Source organism: Sus scrofa, chromosome 1 (assembly GCF_000003025.6).
Source record: "Sus scrofa isolate TJ Tabasco breed Duroc chromosome 1, Sscrofa11.1, whole genome shotgun sequence".
NCBI classification, from domain to species: domain Eukaryota; kingdom Metazoa; phylum Chordata; class Mammalia; order Artiodactyla; family Suidae; genus Sus; species Sus scrofa.
In genome coordinates this window covers 221,540,732-221,560,873 of record NC_010443.5, presented here as the reverse complement: position 1 = coordinate 221,560,873, position 20,142 = coordinate 221,540,732, and the positions used below count along the sequence as shown (strand labels likewise).

The 20,142-nt window shown below is 34.9% G+C and overlaps 1 protein-coding gene across 3 annotated transcripts in view; it reads right to left on the bottom strand.

The window, feature by feature from the left end:
• Positions 1-20,142, bottom strand: part of LOC100156293 (COBW domain-containing protein 2) — a 49,680-nt gene that overhangs the window by 10,119 nt on the left and 19,419 nt on the right. For all 3 annotated transcript variants that reach the window (XM_001924392.7, XM_021064577.1, XM_021064587.1), the window contains exons 7-11: positions 17,892-17,938; positions 15,775-15,861; positions 12,299-12,343; positions 7,589-7,645; positions 4,539-4,590 (exon numbers count right to left, since the gene is read on the bottom strand). In XM_001924392.7, the coding sequence (XP_001924427.4) occupies positions 4,539-4,590; positions 7,589-7,645; positions 12,299-12,343; positions 15,775-15,861; positions 17,892-17,938 (288 nt within the window). The remainder of the gene's footprint in view (positions 1-4,538; positions 4,591-7,588; positions 7,646-12,298; positions 12,344-15,774; positions 15,862-17,891; positions 17,939-20,142) is intronic.

Here is a 20,142-nt window from a genome sequence, read left to right as displayed (position 1 = left end):
TGGAATCTAATATCCAGCACAAATGAACATCTCCTCAGAAAAGAAAATCATGGACTTGGAGAAGAGACTTGTGGTTGCCTGATGGGAGGGGGAGGGAGTGGGAGGGATCGGGAGCTTGGGCTTATCAGCCACAACCTAGAATAGATTTATAAGGAGATCCTGCTGAATAGCATTGAGAACTTTGTCTAGATACTCATGTCGCAACAGAAGAAAGGGTGGGGGAAAAAACTGTAACTGCAATGTATACATCTAAGGATGACCTGACCCCCTTGCTGTACAGTGGGAAAATAATAATAAAAAAAAAAAGAAAATAAAAAAAAAATAAAAAAAAAAAAAAGAATACTGCTCTTCTAGAGCATTGTTACTTTCCCACTTTCAAAGATCTGGATTGCTCTTTCCCTTATTTCTTCCAGTGCAAAAAAATCAAACTAAAAAAACAAAATAAACAAACAAAAAACTCAAACCAAACCAAAAAACCCTCCTAGTTTAAGGCTACCTTTTCCTGTATGAATCAGAAGAGCAGTATACACCTTTGGAAGAAAGGTTACTAACTGGGAAGGGACAAAGGGAACTCTCTTAACAGTTTTGGAAATCTTTATCTTGAGCTGAGTGTTAATTACAGAGTATGTGTTCATGTGTACATATGGACAGATAAATAGGTACAAATACAAGTGAAGACACATTGACTGGAACACCAAAAATCTGTATGCTTTACTGTGTTAGGAAAAAAAAAAGCTGGGGAGTTCCCATTGTGGCTCAGTAGAAATGAATCTGACTATTATCCATGAAGATGTAGGTTTGATCCCTGGCCTTGCTCAATGGGTTAAGGATCCAGCGCTGACATGAGCTGTGGTAGGTCACAGACATAGCTTGGATCTGGTGTGGCTGTGGTTGTGATGTAGACCAGCAACCACAACTCTGATTCAACTCCTAGCCTGGGAACCTCCATATGCCACAGGTGTGGCCCTAAAAAGAGAGAGAAAAAGAAAAAAAAAAAAAGTGCCAGAGTTCCCTTTGTGGTTCTGTGGTTAATGAACCTGATTAGGATCCCTGGGTTCGATCCCTGGCCTCGCTCAGTGGGTTAAGGAGCCAGCATTGCCATGAGCTGTGGTGTAAGTTGTAGATGTGGCTCGGATCCTGCATTGCTGTGGCTGTGGCGAAGGCCAGCAGCTACAGTTCCAATTCGACCCCTAGCCTGGGAACCTCCATTTGCCGGGGGCGCAGCCCTAAAATGACAAAAAGACAAACACACACACACACACACACACACACACACACACACACACACAAATTAAATACTCTAGCAAAAGAAATGTTAGGAAGGTAGATAAAATCAGCAAAAAGGTTAAAAGTCATTGAAATTGGATTATCTGCATGGAGATGCACTGGATCATGTGCATCTCTCTTTTTTTATATCTTTGAAAATTTTCCATAGTAAAATGTTAAAAATAATATACATACACATAAACTTGCACATACCCAAGCTTGATGTTTTTTTAAAAGCCCACAAGTGATTCTGATGTACACCCCTATTTGAGAATCACGGCTTTTATTCTTGTAACAAATACTCACTAAACACTCACCAGATATCATACCCTGTGCTAAGCAATGAGGAATGTACATTTAGGAATTTATAGATAAGGGAAATACATTTCAATCCAAACTATAAGACATTATAAATGCCACAAGAGAGTATTCAAGATACTGTAGGTGTAGATACTGGACATTCTAAAGGTTCTGGAATGAGTACTACATCTTCTTCATCTTTTATGCCTTATGACTTCTAGTATGATGATGTCCTCCACCTAGAATATAAGAATGTGATGTGCTTCAATTCATCTTTATGACTAATGTTGACTATAATAAACAGTTGGTTTTTCTCAAAAATTCTACCTCTAGGGACTTGTACTTCTCTCAGTCACTCATCTTAAAGATAAATAAGATACTATGTGCTCACAGGCTAGAAGAATTGATATTGTTAAAATGTCCATACTACACAAAGAAATTTACGGATTCAGTGCAATCCCTATCAAAATACCCAAGGAATTCTTCACAAAGCTAGATCAGATAATCCTAAAATTTGTACAGAACCATAAAAGACCCAAATAGCCAAACCAATCTTGAGAAAGAACAAAGATGGAGGCATCACACTTCTTGATTTCAAACTATACTACAAAGCTATAGTAATCAAAACAGTATGGCAGTGGCACAAAAACAGACACACAGACCAATGGACTAGAATAGAGAGCTCAGAAAACAAACCTACACTCATATGCTCAATTAACCTATGACAAAGGAAAAAAAAGCAAACAATGGGGAAAAAATAGTCTCTACAATAAATGGTGTCAGGAAAACAGCTACATGCAGAAGAATGAAACTAGACCATTCCCTTATACTGTATGCAAAGATAAACTCAAAATGTATTAAATATTTGAATGTAAGAACTGAAATCCAAAAACTCCTAGATGAAAAGAGGAAATACACTCTTTGACATAGGCCTTAGCACTATTTGGACCTACCTCCTCAGCCAAGAACAACAAAAGCAAAAAAAAAAAAAAATCAAACAAATGGCACTACATCAAACTTAAAAGCTTTGGCACAGCATAGGAAATCATCAATAAAACAAAATGCTATCCTACTTAATGGGAGAAGATATTTGCAACTGATATGTCTAATACATGATTAAGATCCAAACTATATAAAGAATCATACAACTCAAATAAATAATAAAAACCTCCAAATAATCCAATTTAAAAAATTGGCAGAAGACTTATAAAAACATTTTCCAATGCAGACATAGAGACAACCAACAGACACATGAAAAGAGGTTCAACATCACTAATCATCAGGGGAAAAGAAAACAAATCAAAACAATGAGATATCACCTCACACCTGTCAGAATGGCTATTCCCCAAAAGACAACAAATAACAAATGTTGGTGAAGATGTGGAGAAAAAAGCGAACCTTCATGCACTGCTGATGGGAATGAAAACTGGTACAACTACTATGGAAAACAGTAAGGAAATTCCTTTAAAAAGTAAAAATAAAACTACCATATAACCCAGAAATTCCACCTCTGGATATTTATCCAAAGAAATTGAAAACATTACTTGAAAAGATATATGCCCCTCAATTGTTCACTGAAGCATTATGTATTTATAACAACCAAGATACAGAAGCAATCTAAATATCTGCCAATAGATGAACAGATAAAGTTGATGTGATATATATAGATATATACACACACACACATACCACACACAATGAAACATTACTTGGCCATAAAAACACTGAAATTTTGCCGTCTGCGACTGCATGGATAGGCTCAAAAGTATTATGCTAAGTAAAATATATCAAACAAGAAAAGACAAATACCATATGATTTCCCTTATATGTAGAATCTAAAAAACAAAACAAACACACATAACACTCATACGTAACACAACAAACTGGTGGTTGCCAATAAGGAAGGGGTAGGAGGATGGGCAAAATAGGTAAAGGGGACTAAGAGTTACAAACTTCCAATTATAACACAGATAAGTCACAAATGTAATGTGCAGCATAGGGAATATAACCAATAATACTGCAATAACTTTGTATGGTGAGAGATGGTAACTAGACTTACCATGGTGATCAGTTCACAATGTATAAAAATACTGAATCACTATGTTATATACCTGAAACACATAATACTGTATTCTAGAAAAATATTATAGGTCAATTATACGTCAATAAAGTAAATACAGACACGTGAAGATGAATACTCTATTAAGAAAAATTTCTGAGATAAAAATGCCATAAACATGGTAATATAGCTCCCCATAAACATGAGCCAAAATGAGGACAAATGAGCAAGAGTGCTGTTATCTTGGCCCTATGACAATTAATGACTCAAAAAATAAGTGACAGTCTCAAGACAAAGGAGAGAATGCTAGGCACACTGCTCACTCACATGTCCCCTTCTGTGTTTAAATGGAAGAAAGAAGTTACCCTTAAGCTCTACCATCCACAACTTGTTTAAAAGAAAGATGGGTATAATGAAAATACACTTTGTCCATAGCATCTTCAATATTTACCTCAGAAACTAGTTTTAGAGTATGAAAAACACCTTAAAGAGTTCAAATTTACAGTGCTATCTGAAGGTGAAACCCAAAGTCAATTTTATTTAAACAAGTAATGGATGCTTATACTAGACTTTTCCTTAATCAGTTTGTTGAAGACAGTTAAAAATAAGCTACATAGAGAACCCCCTAGCTACTTTTATAATTACCATCAGAAGAACTAATCAAAATATGATGAATGACTTACAAAATGGAGAAGCCAGAATGCATGATTTTTTAAGATTCTAAATAACTCTGGTTTGATGAATTATTATGCATTAAGAAACTAGACTGGATGACCTCAAAAGCATTTAAATTCTGAAAACTATTGAAATAGTTTAAAAAATGCTCTTTTTTAAAAAAAGTGGAAATGAAACAATCCTAAACAGAAAAATTTAAAGAGATACCTTAAAAACATTTTCAAAAATTTTTTTTTACCTGATCAGCGTGAGGTTGTGTTGTTGACATATGCTGAAGTTTTTTCTGCAAACTAAGAATAATTGATATAAATTCAGAGAGCCACACATATCTTATTTAATCTTATATGTTAGAGATACAAAGCTAAATAAGGAAGAGATTTTCCACAACTGAATCTATCACACAGTTCTAATTTTACATTCTGTACACATACTCTAATAGACAAATGCTGGCAGATCATTTAAAAACTTTTCTTAAAAATGTACATACATTTACATACATATATACACATACAATATAAAGAAAAATTCATCTTTAGCACCATATATGCTGTGGTTGAATATATCAGTAGATTTCTTTTTATTTTTCAACAGTTCTAATACAGGCGTAGGAATATATACATAAGCATTTTACAATTGCTCAAAATTTCATCACCTTCCCCCATGCTTCATATGAAAATAATGCTGCAACTCAAAAGAAAGTTAGAGGGTAAACTTTTCCTTTATTAATATTTCCCCTTAAACATATCTACTTAAAAAATAGTATCCATAAATATAAGCTCTCTATACAGTTATCAGTGGGTGGGAGAAAAACAAAATGTCAGAATCTTAAAAATGCATTGTTCTGATATGAAAAGAGCAAGAAGATCAATATGGCATAACAAATCATAACCATAACAACTGTAGCATACCTTTAGAGAGTGATGGGGGTAGGTCAGGAGGAGGAAAAGGACTTAAAACCTTGCAGATGTTTTGCCTTGAAGAACAGTGAGGGGTAAATTAGTAACAGCAAGTTTAGGAAAGAGAAAAGGCTTGTAGGAATGGTTGGAGGGAATGAGTCTCATTGGGGGGTCTTAGGGAAAGTGTCAAATTAAATCCTTCCCAGCTGGTTGCTCAGGAAAGGATTCTCCTGTTGAGGATCTAAGCACAAAGAAAAGTTATGCAAAAGCCTTATCCAGAGCAGGGGTTTCACATTAAATAGCTACTTCTTTTAGTGTCTCTAACGCATTATAACTCTTTTTCAGTAAGTATGGATTGAGATCACCTTAGAAAAATGTTTGAAAAACTTTATGTTCTGTCCCTACGTTCAACATTTAATGTTTTTGGACAACGACTGCCAACAACTTGCGCAAGGAAGGAAAAAGTTTTCCTCTACACTTTTAAGTCCTTGGCTGGGTCTAAAAATTAGACAAAGATTAACTTAACAAGGATTTTATCTGACAAAGAAGCCTTTCTAGGGAGATGAAGACTTGCAGAAATGGTTAAACCTGAGTGTTTTGATGACAGGTTTGATGAAGAGTGGAAAGGTATGATAGGACAGCATATGAGCCAAGTGCAGGAAACTAGGGGAAATGCAGCAAGGCTGTGCCTTCAGATTCCTCTGTGTCTCCCTTTGTCTTCAGAGACAAGGATGCTCCTTTCCCCCATGTATTGGGAGGATACTATTCGCATAAGGGTGTCATGACTCATCTACTTCAGAACAACTTAGAGGAAATATTAGCAAACCATGTATCTGATGAGGGGTTAATACCAAGAATATTTAAGAACACCTACAACTCTGCAACAACAACAACCAACAAATAATCCAACTAAAAAATGGGCGAAGTACTTCAATAGATAGTTCTTCAAAGATAATTTACAAATGGCCAAAAAGCAAATGAAAAGATGTTCAGTATCTAATCATAAGAGAAATAAAAATCAAAACCACAATGAGCTACCACCTCATACCCACTGGCAGAGCTACTACTAAAAACGACAGAAAACAGCAAGTGTTTGCAAGGATGTGGAGAAACTAGAACACTTGTGCACTGCTTATGGGAATGTAAAATGGTGCAGCTGCTATAGAAAACAGTATAGTGGTTCCTCAAAATATTAAAAAGAGAACTATTGTATTATCCAGCAATCTTAATTCTGGGCATATATCCAAAAGAATTTAAGGCAGGATCTCGAAGAGATATTTGCTTATCCAACTTACATTCATCAGTGAATGAATGGATAAATAAAAAGTGGTATACATATACGATGGAATATTTCCTAGCCTTTAAAAAGGAAGACAGACTTGTCACATTCTATAAAATGAATGAAACTTGAGGACTAAGTGAAATAAGCCAGTCACTTTCAAGTATTTGGAATAAGACAAATACTGTATGATTTCACTTACTTGAGGTATTTAAAGTAGTCAAGTTCTTAAAAATAGCTAACAGTGGTAGTTACAAGGGGCTGCAGGGGAGAGAAAGTGGGGAGTTGTCATCTGATAGGCACAGGGTTTCAGTTTTACAAGATGGAAAAAGTTCTGTAGATTCATTGCAAAAGATGTGAATATACTTAACACTACCGAACTCTATACTTAAAAACATTTAAGGAGGAGTTCCTATTGCGGCTCAGCAGTAACAAACCTGACTAGTATCAATGAGGATGCAGGTTTGATCCCCGGCCTCAATCAGTGGGTTAAGGATCCAATGATGCCAAGAGCTGTGGTGTAGGTTAGAGACTCAGCTTGGACACTGGGTTGCTGTGGCAGTGGTGTAGGCCGGCAGCTGCAGTTCTGATTCTGACCCCTAGCCTGGGAACATCCATATGCCATGGTTGTGGCCCTCAAAAAAAAAAAAAGGGTTAAGGATGATTAAAAATAAAAGAAGAAACCAATGTCCAGGGAATAAAGATTCATTCTTCTTTTCCTTATCAAAAGGATTCCCTCTGGGGAAAGAGGCTGGAAACTGATCCATCACTACCAGTAAAGGAGTACCTGTGTGAATACCCCAAACTAAAATTTTCTATGTATTTCACACATTTTCTCAAAGATAGAATTACACATAGCTGTTGGTAAAGAAACATTAACAATTACTCTCTAAAGCTAATTTACACTCTAATTTCTGTAGGAAAATGCATGTGATAGTCAAACATCCTATTAGCAAAACTTTCAAGAATATAATCATTTGAAATGGTCCCGTATGCCAAAAGAATGACAGGAAGTATAAATTAAATGTGCAACTGTGTAAATCATTCCTTTAACTCTGTAATTGTGGAACAAAAAGTACACCACAATAAGTGACCAAAATACAGGGAACATACCTTATTCCAGAGAGACTGTCAAAGGCATGAAGATCTAATACATTTGAGAGATCAACTCTAAAGGAAGAAAATCAAAGTGAACAGTGTGAAATTTTGTAAATTATATTCTAATAATCAAGGAAAATAATCTCTATTTTGCCAGACATGTAGACATAAAAGTTAAAAGTATATACTATTTTGGGAAACAAAAAATAACAGGCAAGGAACAAAATGCTATTGTAAAAAATTGTCATAGAATTTTTACATGAAATTTTAAAGAAATGAAACTTTTCAAAAGGAGCAGTAATTATCCAAAAGATGAAATGAGGGAAAGAAACAAATGTAAATAAGATAGTAGTATAGGTACATTATCTTTGGAGTTTCTGTATTTCTTGTATTCTACCTCCCCTCTTTCATGATACAACAGGTAGTATGGTAAGAATATGAGAAGTCAAATAATCAATATACAAATATTCACTCTAGGACCCTCTAGGACCTTTATGTACATCAAAAGAATATGGTTTGATTTTATTTCCTGCAGATCGGGTTGCATATCAACTGAACTTCCCAGTTAGTGCTCTATCTGAATAAACATTATTTCTGTTAGAATTATTTAGTGATGATTAAGCCTTATTAGGATAGCAGAGATTGAAATCAGAAGATATTTTAATATCACAATTAATATTAGATTTGGCTTAAATACATAAATGTAAACTTATAAAGACTAGCACTAGTTCCAATTTTTATGTCAGCCTATAAAACAGTAAAGGATAGTGATTTCTCCATAATCAAAGCTATAACCAATCAATGAAGGAATTCTTCAATCAATTATGGAATGTTTAAAGAAAATGACAACAGTATAATTTTCAAAATTAAGACTCCAGGGACTAATTACATTTTCTCAAAGGCAAACAAACTGCAAATTCAAAATTTTTTCAAATACAAAAACATGTAAGCTAAGCCATCCCCTTTAACTTTGGACTGACCAGCTGTGCCTGCTTTTTCATTCTCAACAGTCTGCCATATATTTATACTTGTGGCAACAGAACTGTTAGATTATGAATACTTATCCCGGCACAAGGCAGGCAAATTCCCATCTTATTAAAAGAAGAATACTCCAGGGCTCTATGTTAACAGACTGTAACAACATTTCAAATTCTGGACATTCTAGATGAGCAGAATTAGGAAAATAATCAAGCAAAGAAGTAAATGTTCCATGAAGAAATTTTGGAATATCAATTTACATAAGAGACTGAAGCCTTAACATTAAACATATTTCTTTTTTCACCATCACAGTTGAACAGTTATACTGACAGGTGACAATGAATTAAGTTTTCCACCAAGTTTATTATCTTTAATTTAGGAAATAAAGTTTTAAAAGTTTACACATGCCAATCATGAATATCAAAATTCAGGCCAACTTTATGAATACCAAGTCAGTTCCAAAACACAAGTTTCAGACTACAGTTTTGACTGAAGCAGTATCCTTGAGAGTACCTATCATAGATTTACAGACAATTCTACTTTATACCCATGTACTTTTGATATTTCTAAAACAGGATCAACAATAGGTCTGTACAGGTTAAATTCTTCAGAGAATAAAAAATATCTGTCTCTTACTGTATCTCACCAGACTCTCAAAGGAGAGTAAAAGAGGAGTAAGTCTAAGTTTCCAAAAAAAAGTTGCCATCGACCTTCCCCAAACCTAGTATTACTATGAAAAATAAATTCCTTCATTCATCCAAGGCCTGTGAGTAGAAAGCTAATTTGCATGGCACCAAATTTAATTTCCTCCTTAAGAAATAAAAACATTAGACATTCTCCAAAACATCAGTATTGAAAAAAAAATAAAAAGACTATTACCATCATATAAAAACTGAACGGAAGAATGAAAAAAACAGAAGGGGAAGAAAAAAGTTCCAAAGCTCATCTTCTCTCCTAGTTCCTCGAACTATCTATGCCAGGAGTACCTAATCTTTCCCTATGAGGAACTTTCAATTATCCCAGTGCCTAGAGACTGCTTTAAGGAGCCTAAGGCCACAGACGATAGAATGAAAAAGTAAGAGTTCTCCAGCTGTCTCTGAGAAGCAAGTTTAACTACTACTCCAGGGGTATAGCCACCTTTTCAAAGTTCAGTGAGGCTCAGAAACAGGCCATCAGATCATCCCAAATCTGTAAGTTGTTAACACTATCCAAGAGTGCGTCTTGAACTCTAGACCTAAATTTCCAAATGCCTTCCCTACTGGCATTTCAAACCCACTGCTATCGCTACCCTACCCCAATTTGCTCCTGCTTCCTGTATTTTCTAACTTGGAGAATAGCAGAATATTCACTCCATCTCCCAAAGTTACACTGCTTTTAAAATCCTTCATTAATTCCTCACTGAGTACAGGAGAAAATCCAAATCCTGTGTCATGGCATTCAAGACCCTTTGTGGTAATTTCTCCATCTCCGTAGTCATACCCCTTTTTCTCTCCACAACATAATACAATGCGCTCTAGACATTGTAAAACATTCACAGGTTTCTGGAAGACAAAATCTTCTTATGCTGGAAAAGCCACTGCCACTCTTGTCCATCTGGAAAACACCTATTCATTCTTCAAGCCTGAGGTCAATCATTACCTTCTCCAGTCAAAGTTTTCTGACTCTATCAAGAAGAGTTGCATAGCTGCCCCTCTATCTTTCTGTGCATTTAAAATTCCTGTTACATTAATAACATTTAATATATTGATTTTTTGCTTGTTTTCTTTTCTCCTCCAACTGACTAATCTCCTTAAAGGCAGAGTTTTTACTTTATACATTGCTTAAATCCTCAACATGCCATGAATGCCCAGCAATTAGGGGAATACTTAGTAAAATGTTGAATTAACTTATTATTAATCAATTAGACTTTAATTTTCCTCTGTACAGTTAACTTAAATCTCCAAGATTAAAAAAAAAAGTCTGGAAAAGGTAAGAATGGCACTTCTTCCTATCTTCCACTCCTACTTCTAAGTCCATTAGAACTTCTATTTGTCTCAAAATCAACTTAAGTCTTACCAGTAAGACTACACCATTCTTATTCCATAACTTTAATACGTAAGCCTTCTCTACACAAGTTTATAGAAGTTTTATGATTGTTAGTTTGCCAACCACAAAATGCTTAAGAGATTAAAAAAAAAAAAATAAGTAGTAATTCAGAAAGCCCTAGATTCAGATGTACTGGCAAACACCAGACACTGAAAAGAGAAGGAAAAAGGAGGTGTTATTCACTTGTTCATTCATTTGAAGTGACAAAATTTAATCACTGATGTTTACTGTTCTACAATTAATAGAGAAAATGTTTGAAATATTATATAAACATAAAAATTGCTACAAAATAAAATATTCAAAATGAAATCTTTATGCAGGACTTTAAGGTCAAAAATGAAAATGAACAAAAAAAAATTTAAGCAAGATCCAGGGGCCTTTAAAATTGATTTATGATGTTTGTAAATATGAACCAAATAAATGCTACTACAACATAACCACAGCTACTCATGGATATGATTTTTTAAAACTTATTTAAGCATTGGGCTTGTCTTTGTGTGAAGAGAAGGAAATTGAAGGAGAAAGAAAACAGTGAAATACAACAGGAAGATAATAAACTCTGAGAAATGGCTCATGGTATGAGTTAGGTTATCAGAGACCTTCTACACTGGAATTTGAAATCCAGGGAGCACATGTGGTATATGCTTGTACAGGACTTAACACCAAGGGCATTCTTCGGCTACCTCTGCCAGCAGATGAGCAGCTTCTGAGAATGCATACCAAATTAATTCCCCAGCTGTTCACATGCACATAAGCAGCTGCTGCTGTTACTGCCTAACACTTCTGGTAGTCTGTCAGCACCTCTAATCTCTACCATAGCAGACAAGCCACTCAACGAAGGCCTCTGCTGTGCTTCCAAGGAAAGAATCTCTGAATTAAGAACTGGGTGGCACTAGACTGCCAGCTGTGAGCCTCAGAGCTGCTGGGTGCATGTTGCTGGGTCTATCAGCTGCTGAGCCGTTCTTGCTGAAAAATAAACTTAACAAAATATCCCTGTACAAAAATCTTCTAAAATGGTGATAACACTCAATGCAAAATAGGGTTCAATCTACAAAAATCCATTTTACAGATGTTTTAAGAACACATTTATTTTATAAAGTAATGCACAACTATATGAACAGAATTAAAGAGAAGAACCTGTAAGAAATCAAAGAAAAATTTTAAAGAATGAATTAGGAACTCAAGGTAAAGGTTACATGTACTTTTACATGACAGATTATTTTTGCAACTATGAAACACTATGAAAGTTTTTTAAATATTAAAAAGCCATTGAAATATCTCAAATTAAGATAAAAATCCTAACAGTATACTTTTTAAGATTTCTATACAAGTTACTTCCTTGAGTGGTTCAAAATCCTCTGTTTTGTTCTTCATTAAAGAAAAAGCACACATCCCTTTCAGCCTTTTGGCTAAGATCAAGAATAGGCACAGTTACACAATTACACAGTGTAATCTTAGTTACAGGAAGGAGAAGCAAATATATTAACTAGATATGCCTAACTACTTTATAAAGAGCATTCAGAACAACCTTTTAAAAGGTTTCATTTTTTAAAAATGCACATGTATTTTTCTTATATTAGAATCATAGTTATCAATTATTTAATATTTATTATTAACTAAAATTATATATTGTTAATATTAGTAAAAGTTTCTTAAAAGTACCTTGATCTTTGTGTTTCCAAAATTTTTCCCAGTCCATTTATTGATCTGAAATAAAGACAAAAATGAAGGTAAAAAGTAAATGTTAAAAAGAAGTCCACATTATTTCTGAAACTTGAAGTACACATATACAAATATATAGAGATCTAGAGAAAAATAAAAAACAAACAAACATAGATACATACATTTTTAAAATTAATTTATTTTTTCTTTTTCCAAATGCACTAGCAGCATATGGAAATTCTCAGGCCAGGGATCAAATCCAAGCCAGAGTTTCAACCTATGCTACAGCTGCAGCAACGCTGGATCCTTAACCCACTGCATCAGGGCAGGGACTGAACCAGTGCTTCCACAGAGAAAGCCAGATCATTAACCCACTGAGGTACAGCAGGAACTCCCAAATTTCTATTTTTTATAGTTTAATGATTTATTTCCTTCTAATCATAAATCAGTAATCCATTTATGCATTAAAACATGATCTGCAAAAATCTACTGCACAATTGACAGGCTACTTTGTGATTTAAAAGAAGATCCTTCATTTTAGAAAAAAATGATTCATAAATAGCCAGAAAATTCTAATGTTCTTAAAATGAGTAGATAAATCAAAATTTTAACTGACATCTAATTTTCCTCAACACACACTGTGGAACGGGTTATACAAATGCTAGAAATAAAAACCTAGTTACTGGTGGCTTTGATACCAGCCTGTCCTCAGTATTCAGTCACATATCTGCTGTTTTTTTTTGTTCTGTTTTTTTAATAGAAAAATCTCTTCAGTTCCCTACCAACTCTGTTGGTTCCCCCTTAGCACAACACCAAAAATATTTATTAAATCCTTTCCAATATACTATATACTTCATCTATTTATATCATCAAGTCCATTGCCTTTAGGGTTACTTGCTGAAGATAGCTGCTATTTGCTCAAACTTGTTCTCATGGGTAACAATGATTCTGAGGCAAGACTCTAATAATTCACAAAACTTTTATTTATTTATTTATTTTGTCTTTTTGCTATTTCTTGGGCTGCTCCCGCGGCATATGGAGGTTCCCAGGTTAGGGGTCTAATCAGAGCTATAGCTGCCGGCCTACGCCAGAGCCACAGCAACGCGGGATCCAAGCCGCGTCTGCAACCTACACCACAGCTCACGGCAACGCCGGATCTTTAACCCACTGAGCAAGGGCAGGGACTGAACCCGCAACCTCACAGTTCCTAGTCGGATTCGTTAACCACTGTGCCACGACGGGAACTCCCACAAAACTTTTATTAATCTTCTCTCTTGAATATACTCTATAAGCAGATGGCTATTTCCTTCCAAATACATTTCTCATTTCCTAACTCCCCAAATCTAATTCTGAGGCAGTCACAAGTCTCATGTACAAAAACAAAAAGGGTAAAAAACAAAAAGGGTCTGTAATTTATCGCTGTGCTTTTTCAAATTCTTTTCTGGTACTACTATATAGTACAGGCTGGCAACTAGCTGACTGATGCCAATACTGCTCATGTTAGAGATCCAGCTTACATAGTCAATATGAGGGTAGAAAAGCCCAGTGGTAATAATCACTCCTTTTATGCCAAAAATGTGTGCTACACAGATTATGTTCTCCTTTCTAGCAATCACAATGATGCACAGGATTTTGCAAAGAGAAACAAAATTTTTGAGATCAGGGTCAAAACAAGTAGAAGTAATCCCCACTCACCACCTTCATTTTTCTAGACTTTAAAAAAAAATCAACCATCTATGGAGTTCCTGTTGTGGCTCAGTGGTTAACGAATCTGACTAGGAACCATGAAGTTGTGAGTTCAATCCCTGGCCTTGCTCAGTGGGTTAAGGATCCAGCGTTGCCGTGAGCTGTGGTGTAGGTTGCAGATGCAGCTCAGATCCCTCGTTGCTGTGGCTCTGGCGTAGGCCGGCAGCTACAGCTCCGATTAGACCCCTAGCCTGGGAACCTCCATATGCCGCAAGAGCGGCCCTAGAAAAGGCAAAAAGACAAAAAAATATCAATCATCTATTTCTTTCACTATTTCATTCACTGTAACTTGAAATGACTATGTAATACTAAGAAAAAAACTACAAGCTTATAATAATAGCTAGCAAAGCACTTATTATTTATCAGGCACCGTGTGAAGTTTACATCTCAAATAATACTCAAACCAAATGCAGATTCCCAAAGACCAAGATCTTAATTATATAATGCTCTGCAACACTACCTACCCTCCATGTGGTAGGTATAGGCTTTTTCTTAGCTTTTCCAAGTGACGTCTAAGAGGATAGTACTACTAAAATAAGACCAAATAAGCAGAAAAAATATCAGTTCTTTCTTCAGCAATCATTAATCACTGCAGCCAAAATCTTAATAAGTCTTACCTTTACTGATTCAATTTATAATATATATGAATTGGCACTGACAGACTCAAAAAGCGATTGTACCCATGGAAAATAACAAAAGCTATCGAATGTCTCTTTGTAGAGGTCCTTTATTAGCTTAGGTCTTATAAAATAATTAAGTCTCTGAACTCTAACCTCATTTGAAAAGTTCAAATGACTGTTGGATTCTTTAACACATAACTGAGTACCATTCATATTGTTCTGTGTTGATCAACACTGGCCACAGACACTTGAGTCATTAAAACACGCTGGAAGACAGGCATGGTTAGACAGTTAAGGAAGACCAAAGACAATGAGAGTTCAGGGAAAAGTGAAACCACTTGAGCTGGGGGACACCTCCCAGCAGGGAGGGAGAAAGGGCTGGGGGGAACGAATGAGTTCTAGAGAATGGATAATATAAATAAAAAAAAGAGAGAGAGAGAGACAATGAAGGAATTCAAGGACTGATAAAGTAAGAGTGAGAACACATTATGAGTAAAAAAAGGATCTGGTAAGATACATCCATGGGAAAGTAAGTAAATAATCATCCCAGGTCAAGTTAGAGAACTTCATGTAGGGAGAGTCAAAGAGAAGACAGGAAAAGGAAGATGGAGTCAGAAGAACCTAAATATCAGTCCAAGAACTTTGACTGTAGTTAACTAAACAGCCAACTCCATCTTGCAGTCAAAAGTCCTGCTATCTCTGCCTCAAAGACAGAGGAACTGATAAAGTACTTACTCAAGGGCAACTAGCTCAGAGTCAAGACAGAATCAGGACTCAAATCCTAGTTCTTTAGATTCTACATACTATGATCTCTAATCCAACACAAACTTTTCCCCACAGTTAAAAAAGATTTATAAAATCTGCTAGTTTAAACCCCATACTGTTCAGGTTTAACTGTATATTTTGTAAGCAACAGGGAATAATTTTATATATCACTATTTACATGACAGTCAATTAGGCAACAACAAAATATGTGGTTCCCTAATGATACTTCAAGCAAGTCAACCTTGAACCTTAAATTTCTACAAGGCAATTAGTCATGATAAAAATGTTTTGCATAACACAATTTTAATTTGGTGGTGCTTAACACACACATTTCTAATTTTGTACCTAATAGTTGTTCTTAATTTGTTCAAATCCTCTTCTGAAACCAAGTCTGTTTTATTGATGATGATGATATCTGCCAAAGCAACTTGCCTAGATTAGCAAACAAAGAACAGATGTCAAAAAGTTAAGAAATTTAAAATAAATAATACCTCCTTTAGATCAATTAGCAATTAAGAAGTACACAGAACACTATATAATGATTTAATTTACCCCTAATCTATTTATCATTCTTCAAACAGTAAGGATGAATTGTATTCATCACTATGTAAATTCATAGTTCACATTATTCAAAAAATATTTACTAAGTGCTCTTACTTGCCACTCTGAAACTACAAACAAAAGCCTCAAAAAGTTTACAAACAATAATGGTTTACAAAAATTAGGATGATTTCCAACTCATGATTTTCTTTATAAGGAAAAGCATAAATTCAGATCTCCAATATGGGAGGAATAAGGACAGTCTACTTATTCAAATACTCAATGTAATATTCGCCATAATTTTCAAATAAATACAGAGAATAAGTTCACTGGACATTAATACCACAATGAACAGTTTTTCAAGAAACTATACTTCAGATGATATATCAAGATCTTGAACAATCATTGTCTTCAACACTATGAATATATGTATTTTTTCCGTAAAAGAGACATACTATAAAAATTCAAATTAAAGAATTCAATTGACAGGATGCTGGATAACAAAATAGTTTACTATAATTATAAGTTTTATTTTCTATTAACAAGAGTAGTAAAGCTTAGGCTTCTTTAAATTTTTCTCAATTCTTCAGGAAAGTTTAATCACTAGATTATATGTTCCTAATCCTAATTTTACACCACCTGAGGTATAGCTAATTATTTCAAAGAACACAACCAAATTCTCAGAAACAAATCAATTCATTGTAAGGCAGGTTTCAACAGTATATACAAAACAATTCCATTTTTATTTAATTTTACATGAATAAAGATTGAATGTGCCCACCCCAAAATATAAGAAGTTGCAATCTTTAAACTGGGGGTCTTCCATATTTAATTTTATTTTGGCTTTTATAACATTTTGATCTATTTAGCTTATTTACATTTTATATAATAAATATTTTAATAAACAAAAAAGTTACAAAAATATTTAAGTTCAGTCTAAAGAGAATCATCGCTATATAAGAAAAGCGGTGTTTAGGTTGGATTACAAAGTAACAGAGTATCGTATTCCAAAATAATAGAGAATTAATCACCTGCTTGCAGTCTTTATTATTTATAACAGGATCATCAGCAGCAAATCGGGGTGCATGGGGAGGTAGGCGGAGAGGAGGGAGGAACCTCCTCTTTAAACACAAAAGCATCGTGGGTCAGTGATAATCGTCTATCCCCAAACCTTTTTTCCCATTGGCAAGAACATACTTTGGGTAGGCAAACTAATTTCAATATTCAAAAGTCCAAAGACAAGTCAATTAGGAATATAAAGGTATTTAAACAAAAAAGGTTCCAAATGCTAAACTGCAACTATTTCCATGTTTGTACCTCTGTTGATCTGAATCACAGTGAACATCTGAATCAGATGAATTACTGTTGTTAAAGAAGGAAGTGAACCAACTCTTTTTTAATAGTCTTAATCTCAAAGAAATTATATGAGAACAAGAAAATATTTTTAAATGTTAACATTTCTCAAGTTCCTCACAATGAAGGTCTGTGCTGAGCACTCACGTTACATTATGAAATAGTTTTAACTAAAACATTAGTTATCAGACCAGTATAAGTAGTTAGCAATAATTCAAATACCAGAAAAAAGATTTTCCTTGACCAAAGCTTTCTTTTTATGCTTCTCAGTTTGTTTTCATCTTCGTATCAATAATTTTCTTTTTCGAAGTCAGGACAGCCTATGTCTGCAAGGGGGCTTCTGGGAGGCCAGCAATGTTCATTTTGTACTAGGTACATAAGCATATAAGTTTGCAATAATTCACTGCACTATACACTCATGATTTGAGCACCTTGCTTTGTTTTGTAGTATGGGTCAATAGAAACCTCAGGAAAAAAAAGAGAAATAAAAACTTATGTCCACACATTAAAATTTTGTTTTCTTTTTCCAATTAGCCAATAATCAATATATACTTTAAATAAATGAATACCTAGAAGCTTCATTGATAAGGCCATCGGGTTTTTCTTCTGCTAAATGCTAAACAAGAACAAAGTTTGAAAAAAAGTTACTGTGGTGTAGCACACAACTTAACATCAATACAAAGGATTCCACTTTAGAGACTCATTCTGGATTCTAATAAAAACTTCAATGAGTTATATTACTAAATACCCAAATTGTGAATTAACTTTTACACCCAATCATTTTTTCCCTAATTTCTACCTTTTCCCCTACAATGAACCTGTGGGGATTTTTGAGAGGAAGGCAGGGTGTGAGGGCTTAAATTTTGTTCCCTTGACCTCTTCTTTTTCTTAAAAGGAAAACCCTCCAGATTTAAAAACTGTCATAAAAACACAGGACAATATAGTTCCGATTTTAGGTGTTTTCCCTCTACAAAACTGTCCTTGTTCTAAATATTCATTATTACATATATAAAAAAGAGATGACTATTGAAATTATATTTTAAAAACCTCATAGACTTCCCTCCATCTCTCCACCCCTTCCCCCACAAGCATACACTCTGAACTCAGTACCAGGTCCTTTCAATTCCCTAGAAACAAATGAGCTGTAAGAAGGACACACCCCTATATCCAGCATAAAAGCAGGTTATCATTTTGAAACCCACACTTGAATGACTTGACCCTTCTGTGCAACTGTTTATTGTGCTGATCCTACCTGTGTCAAAATAGCTCCCAAAAAATTTTTCATATTGACTTAGAGGTCTACAAGGTAGTTTTTAATATTTCTGAAAGCAATTATTATTTTTCCATAATCCTATTTATATCCTTCCAGTCATCAATGCCATAAGATTCTTCTCTGAAAAATGGTTCACCTTCATTACCTTAGCCCTCAAAAACAGATGTTCTCTGTCACAATAAAAAGCTGCCTACTGATGTTAGAGGTAATTCAATTATACTAATACTTTATGTATTTGAATCAAACTCCATAAATTACTAAATTCTTTTTATACATATTATCTCATTTAGCCTTCACAACAGTTATGGGAAATGGCTATTTTCATTTTATAAAAAGAAACTAAATTTAACACTGTCACAACACAGGTTATTTTTCTTTTCTTTTCTTTTTGTCTTTTGCCCTTTTAGGACTGCACCAACGGCACATGTGGGGGTCCCAGGCTAGGGGTCTAATCACAGCTGTTGCTGCCAGCCTCTGCCAGAGCCACAGCAATACCAGATCCGAGCCGCATCTGCAACCTACACCACAGCTCATGGCAACACCGGATCCTTAACCCACTGAGTGATGCCAGGGATCAAACCCTCAACCTCATGGTTCCTAGTCGGATTTGTTTCTGCTGAGCCATGATGGGAACTCCCTTATTGGGTTATTTTTCAAAAACTGAAATGTGCTCAGTCTTGTATACAGAACTACACAAAAGTTAATTGTATAAGAGTATATTCATAAAGATTACCTATAAATTATATTCAAAATTACTTCATCACACCAGTTTCAATTCACGAAACAGTAGATTATTAAGGTACTTAAATAGTTTGGAACCTAAGAGCAAGTTGGTACTAACTTTATTTAATTTTCTCGGTAAAATCTATAGAGAAAAATCTTCAACTGCAGACCCACTCTGAAATTATAGAAGTCACAGAACTTGAAGAATTTTGTATCAAAAATTGTTTCTTGTCAAAAGGCCAAGTTTACTATTTTTTGCAAATTATTGTTGGCCTGAGGCTATAAAAATCCTACTATGTCCTCTAGAAAATAAGGGCTATTACCATTCTGCAAATAGTACCTGGTACCCAGACTCAACAAATACATGCTGAATGCATTCTAGTTAACATTCCCTATTTGTTGACAAAGGTACATGGATGATGCTGTTATTTGAAAAATTCTACATAACATGCAGCAACAAATCCCTTTCTATTCAGCAGCAATTTTTTTTTTTTTTTTCCTTTTTAGGTACGCACCTGTGGCATACGGAAGTTCCCAGGCTAGGGTCAAATCGGAGCTAGAGCTACCGGCCTATACCACAGCCACAGCAACGTGTGATCTGAGCAGTGTCTACAACCTACACTACAGCTCACCACAAAGCTGGATCCCTGACCCCACTGAGTGAGGCCAGATATCAAACCCGCATCCTCATGGATACTAGTCGGATTTAGTTTCCACTGTGCCACAACGGGAATTCCTAAATCTGTTTAATAAAGATATATTTTTAGCAAGCCATCTGAGTGATCCTAAAATATTGCAGTTCTTTTAAAATTTTGAAATATTTT